General features: G+C 41.7%; 1 protein-coding gene across 1 annotated transcript in view; it reads right to left on the reverse strand.

The window, feature by feature from the left end:
* Positions 1-23,397, reverse strand: part of brinp1 (bone morphogenetic protein/retinoic acid inducible neural-specific 1) — a 220,767-nt gene that overhangs the window by 23,910 nt on the left and 173,460 nt on the right. The window contains exon 6 of the mRNA XM_079606289.1: positions 5,823-6,059. Coding sequence (XP_079462415.1) covers positions 5,823-6,059 — 237 coding nt within the window. The remainder of the gene's footprint in view (positions 1-5,822; positions 6,060-23,397) is intronic.

The raw sequence follows: 23,397 nt of genomic DNA on the forward strand, positions 1-23,397 counted from the left end.
TAGTTCACTTAAAAATTTAAATTGTCATCATTTACTGACATTCTTCAAAATATCTTCTTTTGTGTTCAGCAGAAGGAATACACCCATACAGGTTTGAAATAACTTTAGTGATCATCTGTAAATGATGACAGAATTTTAATTTCTGTGTGAACTATTCCTTTAACCCCACCATTCTGAATATCTCATTATTGGTTGATTTGTCCCACCTGTCCCCCATTACCTGCCATGTTTGCTGCCCTATTTATTCTCCTTGTGTTTTCAGACCTGTGCCAGTTGGTTGTATAATGTACTTCGTGTTAACCTCCTCCCTGTCTAGTCCTGTCGAGTCCTGTCGAGTCCAGCTGCCGGCCTGTTTTTCCCCACAGGGTAGTTTTTGTTTATTTTTGGCATTTAATAAAGAGCATTTTCAGTCCTCCCCTCAACCCTCGAAGCCAACCCTGACACATATTCTATTATTTCATCAAAGGATGGTCCCACATCCACACTTGTCTGTGCTAAGCCCTAAATATACACATTGTTCCCAGGCAGTTATTTCTAGTGATGCAATTACAGCTCCGTCTACTTGAATAGGTGGAGACAGAAATAATGCTAGAATCGGATGTGCTCCTTAAAGGAATCGTATTTATTCACCCTCAAGTTGTTTTAAACCTGTATGCATTCTTCTGCTGAACACAAAAATATTTTGAAGAATGTCTGTAACCAAACAGTTGATGGACCCCATTGACTTCCATAGCAGGAAAAAATAAAAATACTATGAAAGTCAATGGGGTCGATCAACTGTGTGGTCTAATGTGAGCATGCGTTCAATAGTAAACGTGATTGGCTTGCCATATTTAAAGTTTCGATTTCTCTCATTGTGGATCGTGTCTCAACACTTAAGTCTGTATCCACTGACCTATAACCTCTCTGTTCCTAATTATTGCTTCTTTTATACTGTATATATACAGCAGTAATGATTTTCTTACTGTAAAATGTCTACACACAGCTGTTTTTTGTGATGTAAAAAAAAAACAACAAAGATAAATCACATCATAACGTTTGTGCCATAATGTAAAATGTCTAACTTATATCAAAAATAACATTTCAAAATAACCTAACTGCAAAAGTGTGTGTCCAGAATGAACTAAAATGAGTAGCACATAAATTAGTCTTCGCCTGAAGTGACTCTGATCATCTCTCAGCTGTTCTTGTAAGATGTTTCTGACATCTTTATAAACTGTACTAGCATTTAAACATACATTTCAAGAGTTATCAGGTGCCTCTGGGTCTTCTGGAGTGTATTTATCAACTAATGTGTAGCATTTTCACTAAAAAAATCCCAGAGGCTTCCTCATTTTCGACCCTATTATGACAGAAACTTGTGAATGACAACTCGCGCCCGAGCCAGCTGATGAAACCGAGACGATCACAGCTCGAAATAATGGCTTGGGTGATGATGATTTAAGAACTTATTGGCATTAAAGTAGGACATTATTAACACGTTCAAACAATTATCACTTCCCTAATTCACAAGCTTGACATTTCAGGAGATTCATCAGTTCACGCAGCATTTGGCGCTCGAGCGTCTTCTCCTCGGCCGGTCCAGAGGAATATTGCGGCGACCTTGAGGTTCACAGACTCAATCTGAGCGTCCTCTGCTCTATATAAATATATCGCAGTGTCTGGTTTTATTTGGACCTTTTATTACCGGTTAATAATATATAAGCTAGCGTGCTCATAAGGTGGATATTGAACAATCACCTTGGGGAGTAACCTATTTCTGCTTTATGTTTTTTTGTTGAGAAATATTTGATCGGCGAGGTGAAAGATGTCGGCGTGTGAGTGGCATTACATGCGATTTACCCAGAACAACGCTCACTTTCACCTTTTTACAACCATTCAGCAATGCTATTAATACTCGTCATCAGATCAATGACTTTTCACAGCTAAAAATGTTAAAACAGGGTTAAGCTTTAGTATTAAAAACACATAAACATCATGAAGGTCACTGTCTAGCTGATGTTCTGTGTAATTTTTTGGTTTTAACTTAGAAAATTAGAATATTGTGCAAAAGTTCATTTATTTCAGTAATTGAACTTAAAAGGTGAAACTAATATATTATATAGACTCATTACATGCAGAGTGAGATATTTCAAGCCTTTATTTGTTATAATTGTGATGATTATGCTTATGAAAACCCCAAATTCAAAAGGTGTTCATAAGCTGTAAGCCATAATCATCAAAATATATAGTACATATATAGTATTATCTAGCATATTAAGTGAACTAATAAAGCCTGAGATTGTGTTTAGGATTGCAATGTACTTCTTGCAGATCTAACAGATACTGTAGTGTTACAAGACCAGATATGTCACAATCTGCCTTTAACGGTATAGCCAGAAGGTATTATAAATATTTAAGGACTAAAAATGCATAACAATCATAGCACATAACATAAAGAGACTGTTTCAGTGTCAGTGCACACATGTAAAACACTTTGCCGGTTTGTTTGTTGTTACATGAACTATGATTTATGGCAGCAATGGGAGAAACAAAGCTTTTAGAAACTCTGAATCAAACTTTGAATCTTTGAAGCAAAACCGGTGTAAACAGTGAAACTCAAACATGCATAAAAACACATTTTACAAATCAATTGCAAATGTTTGAATGAAAGTCTAATATATTACATGCAATTAACACAATCATCAAGCGTCTGTAAAACACGTGTTCATTTATAAAATTCTAGAGCTTGTTTTGTTGAGACCAATAAGAGACTGTTAACTACAACTCTTCCTTTTTTATATGTGGGTAACACTTTATTTTACAGTGTTCTTGTTATATACATGTACTTACCATAGTAATAACAGTAAGTTATACATATTTACATGCAACTAACCCTCAACCAAACCCTAACCCTATAGTAAGTACATGTAGTTAATTGATAATACTCAGTACTTAAATATATAATTTTACTGTAACAATGATCCCTTAAAATAAAGTGTAACCCAGATGTGTCATTAAAATGTCTACAAGTAATAAAAGTGAAGTAAAAACAAAAAAGTCTGTATAGATACAGACACGTATCATCATGGAAGTAAATGCAGATATTTGCAGCAGTGCAGATCTTATATCAGAGACACAGTTGGTTGGAAAATAACATTCATTCATAAACCTGCAGAGTCTTCTGAATCCATCTTTTGGGAGTGGGATGGATCAGCGCTTCTGCCCGTGGCGTGTGATTCGAGTCCAGGCAGTGCGGTGAAATTGACTGTTACAATAAACCTCGAGAAGTGCCTCTTCTCCCAGAGAAAGCATTGTGGGTCTGAATTATTCATGCTTGCTTTATTGCAGATTGGCTCAAAGAGAGAAGTTAGCATGCAAGTCTGATGCAGAGTTTCCAGCACACGGCTCACAGACACTGACGACAGACGCCGCATATAACAAGCTGATTAATTACATTTAAAGCTTACACTTTCTTACCTAAAGTGAAGGTACGAGGAGACCTCGACGAGACTAGAATCAGACCGCTTCCGTGCGCACACATGCAGACGTTTGTTACGCACTTGATTTAAACAGGGTTTTGTTTTACTGTTCATTTGATTAACATTTGAAAGGTTGAGGTCATTCGACGTTATGAAAGAAATGCATCTTTTTTTTTTTCAGCAAGGCTGCGTTTAATTAATTAAAAGTGAGGTCTTTTATGTTACAAAATATTTATATTTCAAATAAATGCTGTTCGTTTGAACATTCTATTCATCAAAGAATCACAATATACATATATATATATAAAGCTGCATAACTATTTTCAATATGTTTCTTGAGCATCAAATCATCATATTAGAATGATTTCTGAATTAATAATATATATATTAGTGTTTCCACAGCTTGCATGGACCCCGTTACACATTGTATAAAGTTTTGAATTAAAAGCATATGCTATAATATCATGCATGTAATAGTATATGAATCTAATTGTATACTTTATGATGCATGCATTGCAAAGCCATTAACATAGCCAGTATTAATGTACAGAGTTATATACTTGTGCATTTATAGATTTGAATATGGGAGGGACAATGAAACAATAACATCCCTTCTGAACCTTTTAATGCATATTTTTGCATAAGTGCATGTTTTTTTTTTACTGATTAATAGGTGCATTATTATTTATTTATATGGAGTTAACTTGTTTATTTTTTTTTGGTTTGTTGACTGGATGAAAATATCTAAATGATGTTCTCTCAGCACCTTGCATTATAAAATGAGTGAACAGGCAAGTAAATGCCTATAAAGATGGCGTATAATGAGCGCTGAATACACGGCTGGAGAGTCGAGAGCTGCTCCTCTATTGAATGAGCAAACACACGTCTTCTGTTTAATTCCAGCTAAATCAATGCAGACGACTTCAAACGTCACTTAGCCCAATTAGTGGAGCCGAGGAAGTGTGTGGCGGTGTGGGAATCGATCCGCCAATGGGATTACAACACCTGACTCGATGCTCGCTGTCGCCACGTCTACTTATTAGTCATGATGTGTAGCGTGGTGAAACTGTCATATTTGACAATGGATGGTAAAATTGGCTCCAGGCCAGACTTGCTGACAGTCCTGACAAGCTAACTCGCCCGCTAATGCTGTCAGATCATTGCGTTGCTGTTCTGCAAGCCGGCTCAATTTAAGGTTTTGAAGGGACATTTCCGACGAAAAATGAGAGATAAAATCTTTCGCTTTTGGCAGAACTATCCTCAGGCTACTTCTACATTAACTCGGATACATTTGAAAACGCCGTTTTCTTTTAAATACGCTCTCCGTTTGTCGCTTTTAGGTGTTTTCAGGCGGTTTCCAAAAGTTTCTAATCCACATTGAAATGTCGGAAAACGCTAAATTCACCTTTACTGCAGTGCGTAAAACCTCACAAAAGCTCACTGAGATGATATAAAATAAATTATAATGATATCGTGCAATTCTTCTTGCAGGATAATTTCATTTAGCATAATATCTCAGCATTCACTGAAGCGTTCGGGTCTCACTCACTCATCATTATATGTTTGGTCTAAAACACAACGTCTCTTCTGTTTTACAGCAGGACAGCAAATATGCGTGAATTTCTGTCATCTTTGCAGGACTGTGATATGAAGAGTGTGTGAAGGAACATATTTGAGCAACTGTGTTAAAGTGAATAGCAGATAACATGCGCAATACTGGAATAAACATATATATATTGGTACAATATGCGTCACATGACTAAACTTAAGTCAATGTTTTTTAATTACCTCAGTTTTAACAGTCCACACTACAACAGCATTTTTAAATTAATCCACTCTGGAGAGCGTTTTCAAAAAGCTTTGTTTTCATTAATAAAAACGCAGTCTCAGTGTGGACAGTGTGTTTTAGTGCACGTTAATAAACATATTAGTGCACTGCAAAAAAAATGCTTTTCTTACTCAGTATTTTTGTCTTGTTTCCAGTTCAAATATCTAAACATTCATAAATGAAGATGCATTTACTAAAGTAGTAAAATACCATAAGATATTATGTCTTGTTTTCTGGGGGGGAAAAATCAATGGCGCAAATTCTTAATTCAAACAGAAACATTATTATTTTTCTTACCCTGTAGGCATATAATTGTACTTGTTTTAGGCAAAATATAAACAATAAATGTTCCCCAGAAAACATGACTTAATATCTTATGGTATCTTACTCATTTTGATTGAAGAATCTTTAGATATTTGGACATGAAACGACAAAAATAAGGTAGAATATAATTTTTTGCCGTGTGTGGACAAGGCCTCAGTGTTACCTGCCATACCTGATATCCAACATAATCAATATTGAATCAGTGTTACCTGAGTTCTCGAAGTCGCTGTAAGATGCGTCCCAGGTCTCCGCCATGCCGATGAGCGTGTTCTCCATGATCTGGAGGTCAGTCGTGGGACAGTTGCATTGTGGGAACTCGTCGGCACATTCACAGATGCACTGGCTGTTCTGGCAGATGTATTCCCCCTCGCCGTTACACATGATGTAGCTGAGAGCCGACTGCACGAACTTCTCCTGCAGGTACTCGGGGAAAATGACCTGCAAACCTGCAAACGGGAGAGAGAATCAATGTTAAAGTCATTACAGAGATCCAAAGACATTATTGATTTCACATCAGCAACATGTAGAAAGTGCCGCAGAACTTTCTTTATTCCACATGTAGAGCATCTACAGTTCAGACGCGGTGCATTATCTCCACATCCACCGCTGACGCTCCTGACGGTGACAGAGAATCATGTTTTGCTGTGAAAAGTTTTGCCAGAGGTCCACTTGACTTTGAACTGTCCCCTCGGAGTGGGAGGACTTTACATAATGGAATAAAACGGAGGAGTGATTGATGCATTCTGTCGTGATCGGCTTCGGCTTATTTACCAGGGCTGTCATAATATCCTGTGTGTGTGTGTGTGTGTGTGTGTGTGTGTGTGTGTGTGTGTGTGTGTGTGTGTGTGTGTGTGTGTGTCAGCATCAGGCCATACAATAAACGTATCTCACGCTTGTGATCCAGATGTGAATAATTTCCTTGAATCATGTCTGTAAGAGATCAACCAGAACACACTCACAACCACACACAACCAGACTATAAACCACTCAGTAACTGGGGTGTGCAATATTACCCCAAACAAATCTCAATATTTTCTGGGTTTCTACGCTGGCACCTCGTCTGCCGTTTCATATTACGGTTTTCAGTGACAGAAACTAACTTATCCACTACGAGACAACTGCTCGGTTAAATTGATTTCCAGGGATTTATAACCTTTATAATGGTATTATTTCCAAATGTGTTGGGTGTTTGTGTTTAGTGCTAAACTCTTGCATTTAATCAATACATTCAATTACAACAATAAAACACTCTAAGGCTCTTACCAGTCAAATTAAATCACTATCTCAGTAACTTTGAAGCTCCATGGGCCAGTCGCTCAAACCATTAAGTTAAGACTGTGTCACTATAGTGGTTAGTCATGGGGAAATCAGTCTTACTATTTGGTACCAATCTACATCTAATGACTAACTTTTCAGACTAGTCGCAGTTTATGCAACCAGCCGTGAAGTGGCATTTAGTATTTTCTCTGCCGTCAGTAAATCATTGGTCACTCTTAAAAGGACAGTTTATTTACTATGGTATTCTCTGAAGCTTGACTGAAATTTCTCACAAATATTGTTGTCATTTATAACCTTGAACAGTTGCTTAGCTTCTGTTTTTTTCTAAAAGACTATTTATCTTTTGTCAGATGAGTAATTGAAGGTGACATTCTTCCTCATGATGCTGTTATGCACTGATGTGGTCACTGGCCGTTTACATACACACATATGTATTTATTTAGGTCTTTATTTCTGTGTATACTTTACATTTGCACCTTGTACTGCATTATGTAATATATTGCACTTGGTGTTGCACAGATGTGTTTCATTGGCTCTGTACTTGTACTCTGCACAATGACAATAATGTTGAATCAGAATCTGAATAGTCGACCCGTCAGTTGATGTCCGTCTTTTTTTATTTAATCAAAAAATACACAACACAGACAAATCAAGCGTAGCGTCAGTTCTGGCAGGTCACGTTAGTCAAGCTCGCATCAGTGACTCTCAGCTGATCCACGTCTACCTAAAGGAATACGATGCCTATCACTGTATTCATGCATAAGCTCCTTCAGTATTATCAAAAGCTATCACGTTTCTCAGGAGTGAATTACCCTCCTCCATCCCCAGCTCCTCTCGTTTCTCAGGATCCAATTACCCTCCTCCATCCCCAGCTCCTCTCGTTTCTCAGGATCCAATTACCCTCCTCCATCCCCAGCTCCTCTCGTTTCTCAGAAGTGAATTACCCTCCTCCATCCCCAGCTCCTCTCGTTTCTCAGGATCCAATTACCCTCCTCCATCCCCAGCTCCTCTCGTTTCTCAGGATCCAATTACCCTCCTCCATCCCCAGCTCCTCTCGTTTCTCAGGAGTGAATTACCCTCCTCCATCCCCAGCTCCTCTCGTTTCTCAGGATCCAATTACCCTCCTCCATCCCCAGCTCCTCTCGTTTCTCAGGATCCAATTACCCTCCTCCATCCCCAGCTCCTCTCGTTTCTCAGGAGTGAATTACCCTCCTCCCTCCCCAGCTCCTCTCGTTTCTCAGAAGTGAATTACCCTCCTCCATCCCCAGCTCCTCTCGTTTCTCAGAAGTGAATTACCCTCCTCCATCCCCAGCTCCTCTCGTTTCTCAGGAGTGAATTACCCTCCTCCATCCCCAGCTCCTCTTGTTTCTCAGGAGTGAATTACTCTCCTCCATCCCCAGCTCCTCTCGTTTCTCAGGATCCAATTACCCTCCTCCATCCCCAGCTCCTCTTGTTTCTCAGGATCCAATTACCCTCCTCCATCCCCAGCTCCTCTCGTTTCTCATTAGCGAATTACCCTCCTCCCTCCCCAGCTCCTCTCGTTTCTCAAGATCCAATTACCCTCCTCCATCCCCAGCTCCTCTCGTTTCTCAAGATCCAATTACCCTCCTCCATCCCCAGCTCCTCTTGTTTCTCAGGAGTGAATTACTCTCCTCCATCCCCAGCTCCTCTCGTTTCTCAGGAGTGATTTACCCTCCTCCATCCCCAGCTCCTATCGTTTCTCAAGGTCCAATTACCCTCCTCCATCCCCAGCTCGTCTCGTTTCTCAGGAGTGAATTACCCTCCTCCATCCCCAGCTCCTCTCGTTTCTCAAGGTCCAATTACCCTCCTCCATCCCCAGCTCCTCTCGTTTCTCAGGAGTGAATTACCCTCCTCCATCCCCAGCTCCTCTCGTTTCTCAAGAGTGAATTACCCTCCTCCATCCCCAGCTCCTCTCGTTTCTCAAGAGTGAATTACCCTCCTCCATCCCCAGCTCCTCTCGTTTCTCAGGAGTGAATTACCCTCCTCCATCCCCAGCTCCTCTCGTTTCTCAGGAGTGAATTAATAATAATAATAATAATAATTCATTACATTTATATAGCGCCTTTCTGGACACTCAAAGCGCTTTACATAGAAGGGGGGAATCTCCTCAACCACCACAAATGTGCAGCATTCACCTGGATGATGCGACGGCAGCCATATTGCGCCAGAACGCCCACCACACACCAGCTTACTGGTGGAGAGGAGACAGTGATGAAGCCAATTAGTATATATAGGAGGATGATTAGGAGGCCATGATGGACAGAGGCCACTGGGCAAATTTGGCCAGGATGCCGGGGTTACACCCCTTCTCTTTCGAAAGACATCCTGGGATTTTTAATGACCACAGAGAGTCAGGACCTCGGTTTAACGTCTCATCCGAAGGACAGTGCTCTTTGTCAGTATAGTGTCCCCGTCACTACACTGGGGCGTTAGGACCCACACAGACCACAGGGTGAGCGCCCCCTGCTGGCCTCACTAACACCTCTTCCAGCAGCAACCTGGTTTTTCTCAGGAGGTCTCCCATCCAAGTACTAACCAGGCTCAGCCCCGCTTAGCTTCAGTGGGAAACCAGTCTTGGGTTACAGGGTGATATGGCTGCTGGCAATTACCCTCGTCCCTCCCCAGCTCCTCTCGTTTCTCAGGAGTGAATTACCCTCCTCCCTCCCCAGCTCCTCTCGTTTCTCAGGAGTGAATTAGCCTCCTCCATCCCCAGCTCCTCTCGTTTCTCAGGAGTGAATTACCCTCCTCCCTCCCCAGCTCCTCTCGTTTCTCAGGAGTGAATTACCCTTCTCCCTCCCCAGCTCCTCTCGTTTCTCAGGATTGAATTACCCTCCTCCCTCCCCAGCTCCTCTCGTTTCTCAGGATTGAATTACCCTCCTCCCTCCCCAGCTCCTCTCGTTTCTCAGGAATGAATTACCCTCCTCCCTCCCCAGCTCCTCTCGTTTCTCAGGATTGAATTACCCTCCTCCCTCCCCAGCTCCTCTCGTTTCTCAGGAGTGAATTACCCTCCTCCCTCCCCAGCTCCTCTCGTTTCTAAGGAGTGAATTATCCTCCTCCCTCCCCAGCTCCTCTCGTTTCTCAGGAGTGAATTACCCTCCTCCATCCCCAGCTCCTCTCGTTTCTCAGGAGTGAATTACCCTCCTCCATCCCCAGCTCCTCTCGTTTCTCAGGAGTGAATTACCCTCCTCCATCCCCAGCTCCTCTCGTTTCTCAGGAGTGAATTACCCTCCTCCATCCCCGGCTCCTCTCGTTTCTCAGGAGTGAATTACCCTCGTCCCTCCCCAGCTCCTCTCGTTTCTCAGGAGTGAATTACCCTCCTCCATCCCCAGCTCCTCTCGTTTCTCAGGAGTGAATTACCCTCCTCCATCCCCAGCTCCTCTCGTTTCTCAGGAGTGAATTACCCTCCTCCATCCCCGGCTTCTCTCGTTTCTCAGGAGTGAATTACCCTCGTCCCTCCCCAGCTCCTCTCGTTTCTCAGGAGTGAATTACCCTCCTCCATCCCCAGCTCCTCTCGTTTCTCAGGAGTGAATTACCCTCCTCCATCCCCAGCTCCTCTTGTTTCTCAGGAGTGAATTACCCTTCTCCCTCCCCAGCTCCTCTTGTTTCTCAGGAGTGAATTACCCTCCTCCATCCCCGGCTCCTCTCGTTTCTCAGGAGTGAATTACCCTCGTCCCTCCCCGGCTCCTCTCGTTTCTCAGGAGTGAATTACCCTCGTCCCTCCCCAGCTCCTCTCGTTTCTCAGGAGTGAATTACCCTCCTCCCTCCCCAGCTCCTCTCGTTTCTCAGGATCTGATCACCCTCCTCCATCCCCAGCTCCTCTCGTTTCTCAGGAGTGAATTACCCTCCTCCCTCCCCAGCTCGTCTTGTTTCTCAGGAGCAAATTACCCTCCTCCATCCCCAGCTCCTCTCGTTTCTCAAGGTCCAATTACCCTCCTCCATCCCCAGCTCCTCTGGTTTCTCAGGAGTGAATTACCCTCCTCCCTCCCCAGCTCCTCTCGTTTCTCAGGAGTGAATTACCCTCCTCCCTCCCCAGCTCCTCCTGTCTCCAGTCAGGATTTGGCATTCCCCTTGAATCAGAATAAATTCTTGAATTATGTTGTACTGTAGAATCTTGAATGAATGATATCTGCAATAGATTCATGCTGGTTCTGTTGTGTTTGCCCAAAGGGGGGTTGTTGCTGCTAGGCTGCATTGATGCGCAGGGAGTTATTGCCCAGAGCGGAACCATACCGCCAATACTAACTGTATGCTAAGTGTCAATCATATTCGACGATAGTGGTCCTGACAGAAGACCAGTTACACATATAATCAAAAACCTTCACAACCACACACTAAACTCCACTTAGAACCCCCGACGGCACAGCAATGCCCTGTTTCTTCTGTAAACTGCAATCAGGGAAGTTCACTAGACAGTCCTGAAGGACACAACTTGTTCCATGTTTATTATGCAGGATAAATACAGCACATCAAGAGACACTATATATCCCTCGTGATGTAAAAATACAACCAAAAAGCCCTATAGAACGACATATTGTGTTACATTGCCAGAGAATGTATCATTCTCTTAAATAAATAATAAATCATACCTCAGCATCGACATAAAGCATGGTTAATGGAAGCTAGCCCTGATATAATACAGCGTATCCATTTCTAATGGAAGGAAATGTGCATCGTGCACGCAGATAATTGCTTCATAGTAATTACACATTCGCTATATGAAGCATTATAGGATTTGTGTTGAGGACATGTTGCATTTATTTAGCTTTACATGCTGGAAAAAGAAACACTGTAAACTTTATTTTTTAAAAGGGATGGATGGATGGATGGATGGATGGATGGATGGATGGATGGATGGATGGATGGATGGATGGATGGATGGATGGATGGATGGATGGATGGTTGGATGGATGGATGGATGGATGGATGGATGGATGGACGCCAGATAGATAGATAGATAGATAGATAGATAGATAGATAGATAGATAGATAGATAGATAGATAGATAGATAGATAGATAGATAGATAGATAGATAGATAGATAGATAGATAAATAATATTTTTTTGAAAAACAATACTTAATATCTTATGGCAAATAAAAAAAAAATCACCTATATGTTTAAGAGATTGCTTTCAAGAGATTTAAGATACTTTTTCTTAACACACTAACTACTGATGTTATGTAAAAGTTTTATTTTAAACTACATTTTAATATTTGAATAATTTTTAAAATTATATTTTAATAATCACTTGTCTTGTCTTAAAGAAGTGTCCTGTCTTAAAGAAGTGCACACATAGGGTGGCATGTTTACATTTTACACTTTAGTAAGCACAACAACACCTTTGCACTATCATGAACTGTTCTGGCGTTGCTTGTCTTTTATTGTGCCTACTGTCTTGTCTTTTAGTAAATTATTATATTGCACGTTTTTATGTGCAATTCTTATTTAGTCTGTGCAGCTTATTGTGATTTGTGATTGTGATTATTAATGTAGCACTAAGGTCCTGGAGAAACGTCATCTCGTTTTGTAGTATACTGTAATCGTATATGAATGAACGACAATAAAACTACTTGAACTTGAACTTGAACTTATTTTTAAGTGTTGACTACTAAAGCACATGCAAATACATGATAATAATTGTAAGTGTAGTGTGTCATTCAATGAAGTTAATGTATTAAAAAAAAAATAGTATTACATATGTGTAATTACAATATATATATATGAAGGATACAACAGGTGAAATAAAAATCCCACAGACATCATACAAGTGTTGACTGTTAGTAAGCGACCATCCACCGAGAACATGCTGGGAAACACCACAGCCGTATAACAATATACTCTATATGCGCCACTCACTATTTCTTATAAAATCTTGTTTATGTGTCTGTTTGTGATTCTGCATAAGTGATGTGGTTTGGACTGTGTGTTGCAGATTCCCAGCATCAGTGTCTCTCTCCCTCAGACTGGCTGTGGACCCGGAGCCAATCTTCATTTAGCCTGATGTATTCCTGCTCCTGCAACTTTAATGTGATTTGTGGGAGAATCCAGATGGTGGGTTCATGGATGCGTGCAGCTCGACGACAGTGGCGGTGCCAACAGCCCTGGGTTCACAATAACACACCCAGCGCAACACACACACAATCCCCTCCTCTACTGAGTGACTTCATCGCTCTTCTGCCTCAGTCTTTCAGTCGAACGGAGGTGTGTGAAGAAAATAAAATCTCTTTATTCAGATGCCGTGGAGAGACTAAAATAGTGTGTGATGTTTTAAACATTTATGTGAATAAAGAAATAATTAAATAATTAAAGTAATAATAAAATAAAATTGTAAGAAAATTACGCTTTTTTTTTTTTTTGGTTCATAAAGATGTTTTGAATTGTGACATAATTTCCAAGCCAATTTTCCTTTAAAACTTTCCCCATGCACAATACATTCCCACTATTACCAGATGTATGTGTTTATTTATCAATGAATTCTCTTTCTTACTTGATATATTCTCATTATATTACAATTTGTCTGATAATTTCAATTGTATATAATAGTATTAATTAATAACATATTCAGGAAATTAGCTTAAGTGTTATAATGTCACCAAAAGTCGTATTGTCATAATGCAGGCAACAAAACTTTTGAGCAAAATGTTAGTAATATTTAAATTATGTGAATATTAAAACTTCACATTTTTACTTTGATCTTTGGAGTTCATATACCCGTTTCATGCTTTTTATTTATTTTTTTTGGCAAAATTTCATGAGATTTACATGTTTATGGGATTTTCATTTCTTTTCTTTTCTTTTCTTTAATTTCCACATGCACTACAGACAATGAAAACAGTTTTAACTGCATTAACATTTTTTCTTTGTTTTTCAAGACAATTTCCCCCATTTTCCCTCCATTCACAATACATTCCCATTACTATTACCATATTAATTTGTTTGTTTACTTATTTATCAAATTATTTTTCTTAATTTAAAAAATATATAATTTAAATTTGGGAGATAACACATAGCACATGCAAATATATTATACGAATTGTAACTGTAGTGTGATATTTAATGAAGTTAATGTATTTTAAAAAAAAAGTATTACAAATGTGTAATTACAATATATATATAGCCTATATAATATTAGATAATGTCACAAAGCAGGCACCTAAAAATGCTTAATTTTATTTATAATATTAATATCACTTGAATATTTAAAATTCGTATTTCTTACTTTGATTTATGGGTTAAATATGTGGTTAAATATGGGTTAAATTTACTTCAGGAAAATGTTGGTGAAATCTTGTGAACTGAGCATGATTGCAAAATCTCTTCAGATGACGTGGAGAAGTGTCCCCGTAAGAGAGTAATATAGTGTGTGATGAGCAATCAGGGGTAAAAATACTAATGCGAGCCTGCGGATGCTGAGACACATATTCACACACACCGTCCACAACCACAGGCATCAAACATGAACGCTGGCAGACGGCGCAGGAGTTTAATGCGCTAAAACTAAAGATAAAACAGAGCAGAATTTATCTTTTCATTCTTGCATTTCAACCCGTCAAAGTGTAGCATTAGCCGTTGGCTACGCACGTAAATTACAGGTCTGGGTTATTCAGTCGCGAACCATACATCATCCCGCAGGTTGAAGATTTCTCGGTGGATGTTATTAAAGTGTGTCTGGATTTCATCATGCATTTACTGTCATTTATGTTGCATTTGTGCATTCATTGCATTTCTATTCTCAGGTATACTTTAATATGATGTCCTCGTGAGCGTGTGGTTCTCGACTCCAACTCTTGACACCTCTTAAATATCAACCAATAAATGCATTTCTTCTTAAGGTCTGAACTATCGATCGGCTCGTGCACGTGGCCTTTATGCAGCTGAGAATCATGACGTCTAAATGTTCAACTTTATCCTGTTTTATGGGTCAAATCGGGCCTGATTCCAGAGTTCACGCTCCACCTCATCAGCAAGGGTTTCATCAGAGATTAATTGAGCATTGTATGCCCTCAAATTCACAAAATAAGCATAACCTAATGCACTGATGGAAGGAGAGGCATTGCTTGAATACGGTGTTAAATTATGGCTCAGTTCCTGTTAAAACTCACATTATAAACTGAAGATGTTAGGAAGCGGCCTGTGTAATCGCACTGAGTGGACGCTACAGACGCTCGTTTAAAGGGTCATAGCTTTACAACACACTCTTTTAATGCTGTAAAATAAAACACACCACATATGACGTGATATATCTTTGTCCTCTCTAGAAATCACACATAAAATAAATGTCTTTTTAAGCAGTATCATCAGCCTCAGATGAACGCTTGCGCACAGACCATTGCAACCTCTTTCCCGTCGAGTATTCATTACTCAGAAACTGGTTGGTGCCGCGGAAATGCCAATGAGAGTAAAAGTTTAAACCAGCTTCTCAGCACATTATATTACAGAAGCATAAGCTCAATAGAACACTGATATTTTTGCAAAAATACAAAAACATGCATATAAATACAATTCAAACCGTTTCCAGCTGAAATTAACTCTTTGCTACGCTTATTTCCGCATGGTTTCTTGCTAAATATTATGTTTTATGTAGTATTGTGAAAACACTTTTACCATAGAGCATGATTTGTAAACTAACTCTTTGTCCTAATGATACAATTCCTGCGACAAGCAATGTGTCTGTCCACACAAGAAGCAACTCGATTACGAGACGCGAAAAAAACATTAAAATATCACAACCAATCAGAAGAGAGTGTGGGCGGAGTCTCTCTGCAAGCGCACTGCACTTGCTACTAAATCAATCAAATATCACAGCCAATCAGAAAAGAGTGTGGGCGGAGTCTCTGCAAGCACACACTGCACTCTTAACCAAATCAATCAAAAATCACAACCAATCAGAAGAGAGTGTGGGCGGAGTCTCTGCAAGCACACTGCACTCTTAACCAAATCAATCAAAAATCACAGCCAATCAGAAGGGAGTGTGGGTGGAGTCTCTGCAAGCACACTGCACTCACAACCAAATCAATCTAAAATAAAAGCCAATCAGAAGAGAGTGTGGGCGGAGTCTCTCTGCAAGCGCTCTGCACTCGGTACCAAATCAATCAAATATCACAGCCAATCAGAAAAGAGTGTGGGCGGAGTCTCTCTGCAAGCGCACTGCACTTGTAACCAAATCAATCAAATATCACAGCCAATCAGATGAGAGTGTGGGCGGAGTCTCTCTGCAAGCGCACTGCACTCACAACAAAATCAATCAAAAATCACAGCCAATCAGAAGAGAGTGTGGGCGGAGTCTCTCTGCAAGCGCACTGCACTCGTTACCAAATCAATCAAATATCACAGCCAATCAGAAAAGAGTGTGGGCGGAGTCTCTCTGCAAGCGCACTGCACTTGTAACCAAATCAATCAAATATCACAGCCAATCAGATGAGAGTGTGGGTGGAGTCTCTCTGCAAGCGCACTGCACTCACAACAAAATCAATCAAATATCACAGCCAATCAGAAGAGAGTGTGGGCGGAGTCTCTCTGCAAGTGCACTTGCAACCGAATCAATCAAAATAGATTGTGGGTGGAGTCTCAGAACGTGCACTGGCAACCAAATGGAAAAGTGCATCAAATTTACAAGTATTACACTATTTTAACATTATTAAAAATGCATACTGAGTTTCTAAAACAATATTTGTCATAGGATACAGTCAACAGTTTGAATGCTCTTGTTTCCTTCCACTTGTTTTACATCTGAGGTGAATTATCTATTGTCGCTTTTCAGTATAGCGATAAAGGGCACACAAACTCACATTAGATGCTTTTAACATTAAATAAAGCACATAATCAGTACCTGAGATTGTCATTGTCATGTTGTCATCACTACTGATTAGGTTTAGTGTAGATGTTACGTTATTTTCAAACGCGATACAGTCTTTCAGTGCCACTAACCAGACATTTCATTTCCAAAATGCCAGAATGCATACAACAACCAATGTAATAAATGCCAGATTCTCATTAATCTGTTTCGGATAAAACTGAACATGCTTTAATCGTCACTCACTAAGCATTTCACTTTGAAAGTGTTGCAAGAATCAATGTAATATAGTGTAGAAATGTCACCACAAGCACGTTTTCCCAGTCAGTCTGGGTTGTTATATTACATCTACTTCTGAAATATCACAAATGTGAAGCATGGGAAATGAAAGGCACGCTGACTCCTCAAGTCTCTTCAAGCTGATCTCAGCATGTGTGGAGAAATACTACTTATTTAGCAGCAAAATATGATATCAGACTATTACACTAACTGTAAAAATGACTAATAGGCACAAGTGTCAACACACACACACACACACACACACAAAAGAGAAAGTAGGTAATGACTATTAAGACAGAAAGTGACACAAGATTGCCTGGCTAATGAGGAAGACTGCTGTCTGAAGGGTGAAGAAGAAATTGCACTGTGCACAGAATTGAGAGTGAAACACTGAGGACTGAACGCACTGAAATACACACTGATCTCTGCTCAGTTCTAGACACACATGTGACCCTGGATCACAAACCCAGTCTGGAGCCGCACGGGTATATCTGTGGCAATAGCCAACTATACATTGTATGGGTCAAAATTATCCATTTTTCTTTTATGCCAAAAATCATGAGGATATTAAGATCATGTTCCATGAAGATATTTAGTAAATGTCCTACCGTAAATATATAAAACATGTATTTTTGTGAGTGAATGCAGCACAATCGTGAACATAAATGCACAACTTTAAAGGAGATTTTCTCAATGTTTGGATTTTTATGCACCCTCAGATTGAGGTCAGCACATGAAAAATGGGGCAAAAACAAAAGTGTTGCGTTTATAATTTTGTTCAGTGTAAATCATTTTCCCATGTGGAGAAAAATAATATAATTTTTACTCCTGGACCTGGACTATTGTGCTCACACATATGTAGGTGACTAATGAGGTATTACAGTAATTAGACTGAACTATTTGCCTTTATACCTTTAAGTATTGAATGAGAAGCATTTATAGGTGACATTCTGCTAGACTTGTGCGCCATCTTGAATGACTATTTCTCAATCACAATGCTTTCCTAGATTTCCTTTTCTGTGAAAGATGCAAATTTGGCCTCAACAGAAGTATTTTGGAAGGCAGCACAGTCACATTGCCAAAGTTTTGAAACAGCAGAGCATGACCCGAAATCCTGTCTAGATAGAAAGCACTTTAGGAACAGAGCTTTAGTGTTTATGTAGACATTCATAACATTCATAACATTCAAAATGTTCAGTTTATTAACCCTCTGGAGCTCTATGGGCAATTTTGACCAGAATATTTTACTTTTTGTTTTGTTTTTTTGAATTTTGAATTTCGGAATGGTCCGAAACTTGGTAAAGGTTTTGGCACTTGCTATGTGAACACACACACACACACACACACACACACACAAACACACAAAAAAATCCTGGACATGATTCGAAAAGTTAAATGGTCCTGAAAAAAATAGTCACACTTGTGCTCCTCGCGGTAAAAAAAGCGCATTGTAAATGAATGAGATATGGATTGCATCTAGTGGAAACGTTTGGGACTGCAGCCAAACAAAATCTGACTGAAAGCTCATATTTTGAGATATCAAGCTCAAATTTGGAAAAAAACTCACATAGATTTATGGCTTTGATTTTCCTGCAGTTTTAAAGTAAAACATGTTTTTGAAAATATATATACAAATGTATAAAAATACAAATTTTAAATAGTATTTTTGTGCATTTTTCATAAAATTAACATACAATTCTGTAACTTTTTAAATAATTTTTTTCTGTATATTTTTTCACTTCAGCAATAATCTGCCAAGTGTCGTCTTTGAAAAAGAGATCAAACTTAAGTCTGTGCTCTAAAGCATTCAAGAACTATGTTTAAGTTGGATTTTCAGGTCTATGCTTAAAAAGTGAATAAATGTATTATAATTACAGCGTAAATATACTTTAGTACCATAAAATCCCTTAACAATACAAAATATTCAACAAAAAACAAATAACTAAAATATATTCTGCCATTTTTGACCGACATGCGGAGAGCACTAGATGTTTTTTCTTGTTTATTCGAACGTAAAGGGAACATTCCATTCTATTAACGTTACTGTAAGAACGCTTTGTTCATAACAATAATTAAGATCAGCAATAATTAAAGATCCGGCCATGTGGAATCCATGTGTACCAGATGTGGGCCGACACTATGTGTGTTGCTGTCTGTGTATGAAGTCACAAAAACTATTCAAGACTACTTTTCGAAACATGGAAGTGTCTCAAATTCAAATCAACACACCTTTATATGACATCAGGGGACCTGTTGGGTGTATTGCAATTAATAAGTTGCAGTTGATTGACGTTGAATAATTATAACTATAAGGTTAAATGATTATGATTGGTTTAAAGGAACACACCGACTCTTTGGGACTTGATCTTATTCCCCGTATCCCCCAGAGTTAGATAAGTCCACACACACCCTTCTCATCTCCGTGCGTGCCATAAATCTGTCTGACACACGCACCGCTAGCCTAGCTTAGCACAAAGACTGGAGGTAAATGGCTCCAGCTAGCATACTGCTCCCAATAAGTGACAAAATAACGCCAACATTTTCCTTTTTACATGTTGTGATTTGTATAGTCACAGTGTGTACAAATAACAAGGTCACATGAGAAACAGCCATCTTCTGCTACTTCTGCGGATTGATTAGCGCAACACTTACCTCCAGTCTTTGTGCTAAGCTAGGCTAGCGGTGTGTGCGTCAGTCAGAGTTACGGCACGCACGGAGATGAGATAAAGTCCCAAAAAGTCAGCATGTTCCTTTAATGTTTGTGATCGTTTTGTTGTTAACTTTTACAATATATGCAAACGAACCAAATTACCCATGAGCAGTGGCGCGAGTGATTAGGAAGGAGGCTGAGCTGGAGTTATTTTTATGCTTTCAACGTTGTTTTGTTTATCATCAAAAATTTTGTTCAGTAAAGTTTCCTGCAAAGCTGAGATGACGCCCGTCTCATTATTTTTGCTCCAAATTATTTCAGGGTGTAAATAAACGCTTGAAAGGACGGTCGCGAGCATCAGAAAACGAATGCCGAATCAATATAAAAACAGAGCATCTTGAAATTGCTTTGGAGGATGAGGGCTACGAAAATATATTTACTGTCAGAGCCGGTCTCAAGGAGGAGGGAAATGGCTGATTTATCTGCCCCACTAGTCCAAATAGAAACTCACTCTTGATTGACCACCTCAGATTGAGAGTTGACCTCAGGGTCAGCGAGGAAGGATTTCATCAGTCCGCTGGATGCCTGGCAACCCGAGAGCCGAATATGAGGATAGTGGCATCAATCTTTTAAATGATGTACCATTACAGAAGAGCTATGCCCAGTGACTGTGCGTTTATAAGGGGAATGATCTTCAACGACTGAGTCTGACGCTCTCGCCGCAGTTAAACGTGATTGGATTGTCCGTCATACTGAGCTTTCGATCTGTATTGCTTAACAAAGTGAACAACAGAGCCTCTGATTATTCTGCAGTGCGATGCTCTTCTCTTGCACTGTTTGCATCTATATTCATATTACACTGATTTCTGAAGGATCATGTGACACTGAAGACTGGAGTTATGATGCTGAACAAAATTCAGCTTTGATCACAGGGATAAATTACACTTTACTCTATATTCACATAATTGTAATATTTCACTATTTTTACTTTATTCTTTATCAAATATACGCAGCCTTGTAACGCAGAAGAGGCTTTATTCCAAACTTTTGGTGGGTAGTATAAAAAAAAAGAAAAAAAGTTAAATCAAAATGCATGATACGACCCCTAAATCCTCGTACAAGACTCCAGAAACGTTTCCCAGAATTTATGGGCATGTTGTCAGTCTTTCCCTGAGAAAGAATGAAAGAAAGAAACATTGATCTCGTCACCTCGAAAGACAAATCATCTTTCATCATGTTGTCTCCTCAATCCCAGACATATTTTCCATCCACAATTCATCACTGACAGACTTCGTTGCACATATGTCCTAATTGAGTTGTTTCGTGTTTGTTCATTTGTTTGCCAAATGTTTGCCAATCTTCTGAAGAAAGCGAGAGCAGGAAAGAGAGAGAGAGAGAGAGAGTATGAAGATGAGTATGTAATCCATCAAGCAGCAGATGAATTGCCTGTGGGGCTATTTAATTTATTTTCACTCCACTTCTTTGAAAACTGTTGGCTCAGGCTATTCTAACGTATTCATAAATCTTCCAGGATGGGCTTATGGCTCCGGCAAGAACAGAACGAGTGTGTATGAAAGAGAGAAACAAAACTAGCAACAACAAAAAGCAACTTTCCGGTCGTGGACTCATAAGTGTGTCTCCAAACGTCTCTTAAGAGCCTCGTGTCTGTCGGAGAGGAAATACGGTGTGAATTAACCGCTAAACGGCTCGTTTTACAGTTTTTCTCAGTCGCTTTGGTGCATTTCTCACATCACTATTTACATTTGCACAACAGTTAATGCAGTTCTCAAAACAATTAGTACAAACTGCAAAACCTAGTTGATAACCTGCAAAAGCGTGTCACTTGCTCAAAATGGATCGCCCATTCCTCAAAAGCAAGTATTCATGTCAATGAAAGTGTCAGTGTCATCAAGATGAAATGTCTTGACACCATTGCTTATGAACAAGATGCAACAACATGCTTGCTCAGATGCTCTCCAGTTAGACCCCTCTCATTCTCAGGGATTGCAGATGTTGTGTGTTGTATGGAGCAAGACGGGGGATATGTCATTTATACACACCTGTTCTCCCGACGAAATGTTTGAATAATTGAATTTACAGTGGTTCTCCCAACATTTGGCTGCACCCTTTGACCAGCCTCAGCCGTTGTGAGGCCGTGATTGACAACATGATCCACAATTGTAGCCCTGATTTCATCAGGGATCCGCCTATGTACTTGGCCTCTTCTTCCCCTTCCCCTTCCCCTTCCCCTTCCCCTTCCCCGTCCTGCACCCTCACCCTCACCCTCACCCGCACCCTCACCCTCACCCTCACCCTCACCCTCACCCGCACCCTCACCCTCACCCTCACCCTCACCCGCACCCTCACCCTCACCCTCACCCTCACCCTCACCCTCACCCTCACCCTCACCCTCACCCGCACCCTCACCCGCACCCTCACCCTCACCCTCACCCTCACCCTCACCCACACCCTCACCCACACCCTCACCCTCACCCGCATCCGCACCCTCACCCGCACCCTCACCCGCACCCTCACCCTCACCCGCACCCGCACCCTCACCCTCACCCGCACCCGCACCCTCACCCGCACCCGCACCCTCACCAGCATCCGCACCCTCACCCGCACCCTCACCCTCACCCTCACCCGCACCCTCACCCTCACCCGCACCCTCACCCTCACCCTCACCCTCACCCGCACCCTCACCCTCACCCTCACCCTCACCCGCACCCTCACCCTCACCCGCACCCTCACCCTCACCCGCACCCGCACCCTCACCCTCACCCTCACCCTCACCCTCACCCTCACCCTCACCCGCACCCTCACCCGCACCCTCACCCGCACCCTCACCCGCACCCGCACCCGCACCCTCACCCTCACCCGCACCCTCACCCGCACCCTCACCCGCACCCGCACCCGCACCCTCACCCTCACCCTCACCCGCACCCTCACCCGCACCCTCACCCGCACCCTCACCCGCACCCGCACCCGCACCCTCACCCTCACCCGCACCCTCACCCGCACCCGCACCCGCACCCTCACCCTCACCCTCACCCTCACCCGCACCCTCACCCGCACCCTCACCCGCACCCTCACCCTCACCCTCACCCTCACCCTCACCCTCACCCGCACCCTCACCCTCACCCGCACCCTCACCCGCACCCTCACCCTCACCCTCACCCGCACCCTCACCCGCACCCTCACCCGCACCCTCACCCGCACCCTCACCCTCACCCTCACCCGCACCCTCACCCGCACCCTCACCCTCACCCGCACCCCACCCTCACCCGCACCCTCACCCTCACCCTCACCCGCACCCTCACCCTCACCCGCACCCTCACCCTCACCCGCACCCTCACCCTCACCCTCACCCGCACCCGCACCCGCACCCTCACCCTCACCCGCACCCTCACCCGCACCCTCACCCGCACCCGCACCCTCACCCGCACCCGCACCCTCACCCCACCCTCACCCGCACCCTCACCCGCACCCTCACCCTCACCCGCACCCGCACCCTCACCCGCACCCTCACCCTCACCCGCACCCTCACCCGCACCCGCACCCTCACCCCACCCTCACCCGCACCCTCACCCGCACCCTCACCCCACCCTCACCCGCACCCTCACCCGCACCCTCACCCTCACCCGCACCCTCACCCTCACCCGCACCCGCACCCTCACCCGCACCCTCACCCTCAAAAATGATTTTAAAAAATGTGTAAAATTTGCTTGACAGCTTTTGACAACTAGTTCAACATTTTTGTATGT

The sequence above is a fragment of the Phoxinus phoxinus genome (genome assembly GCF_949152265.1).
Source record: "Phoxinus phoxinus genome assembly, chromosome: 3".
Lineage (NCBI taxonomy): Eukaryota > Metazoa > Chordata > Actinopteri > Cypriniformes > Leuciscidae > Phoxinus > Phoxinus phoxinus.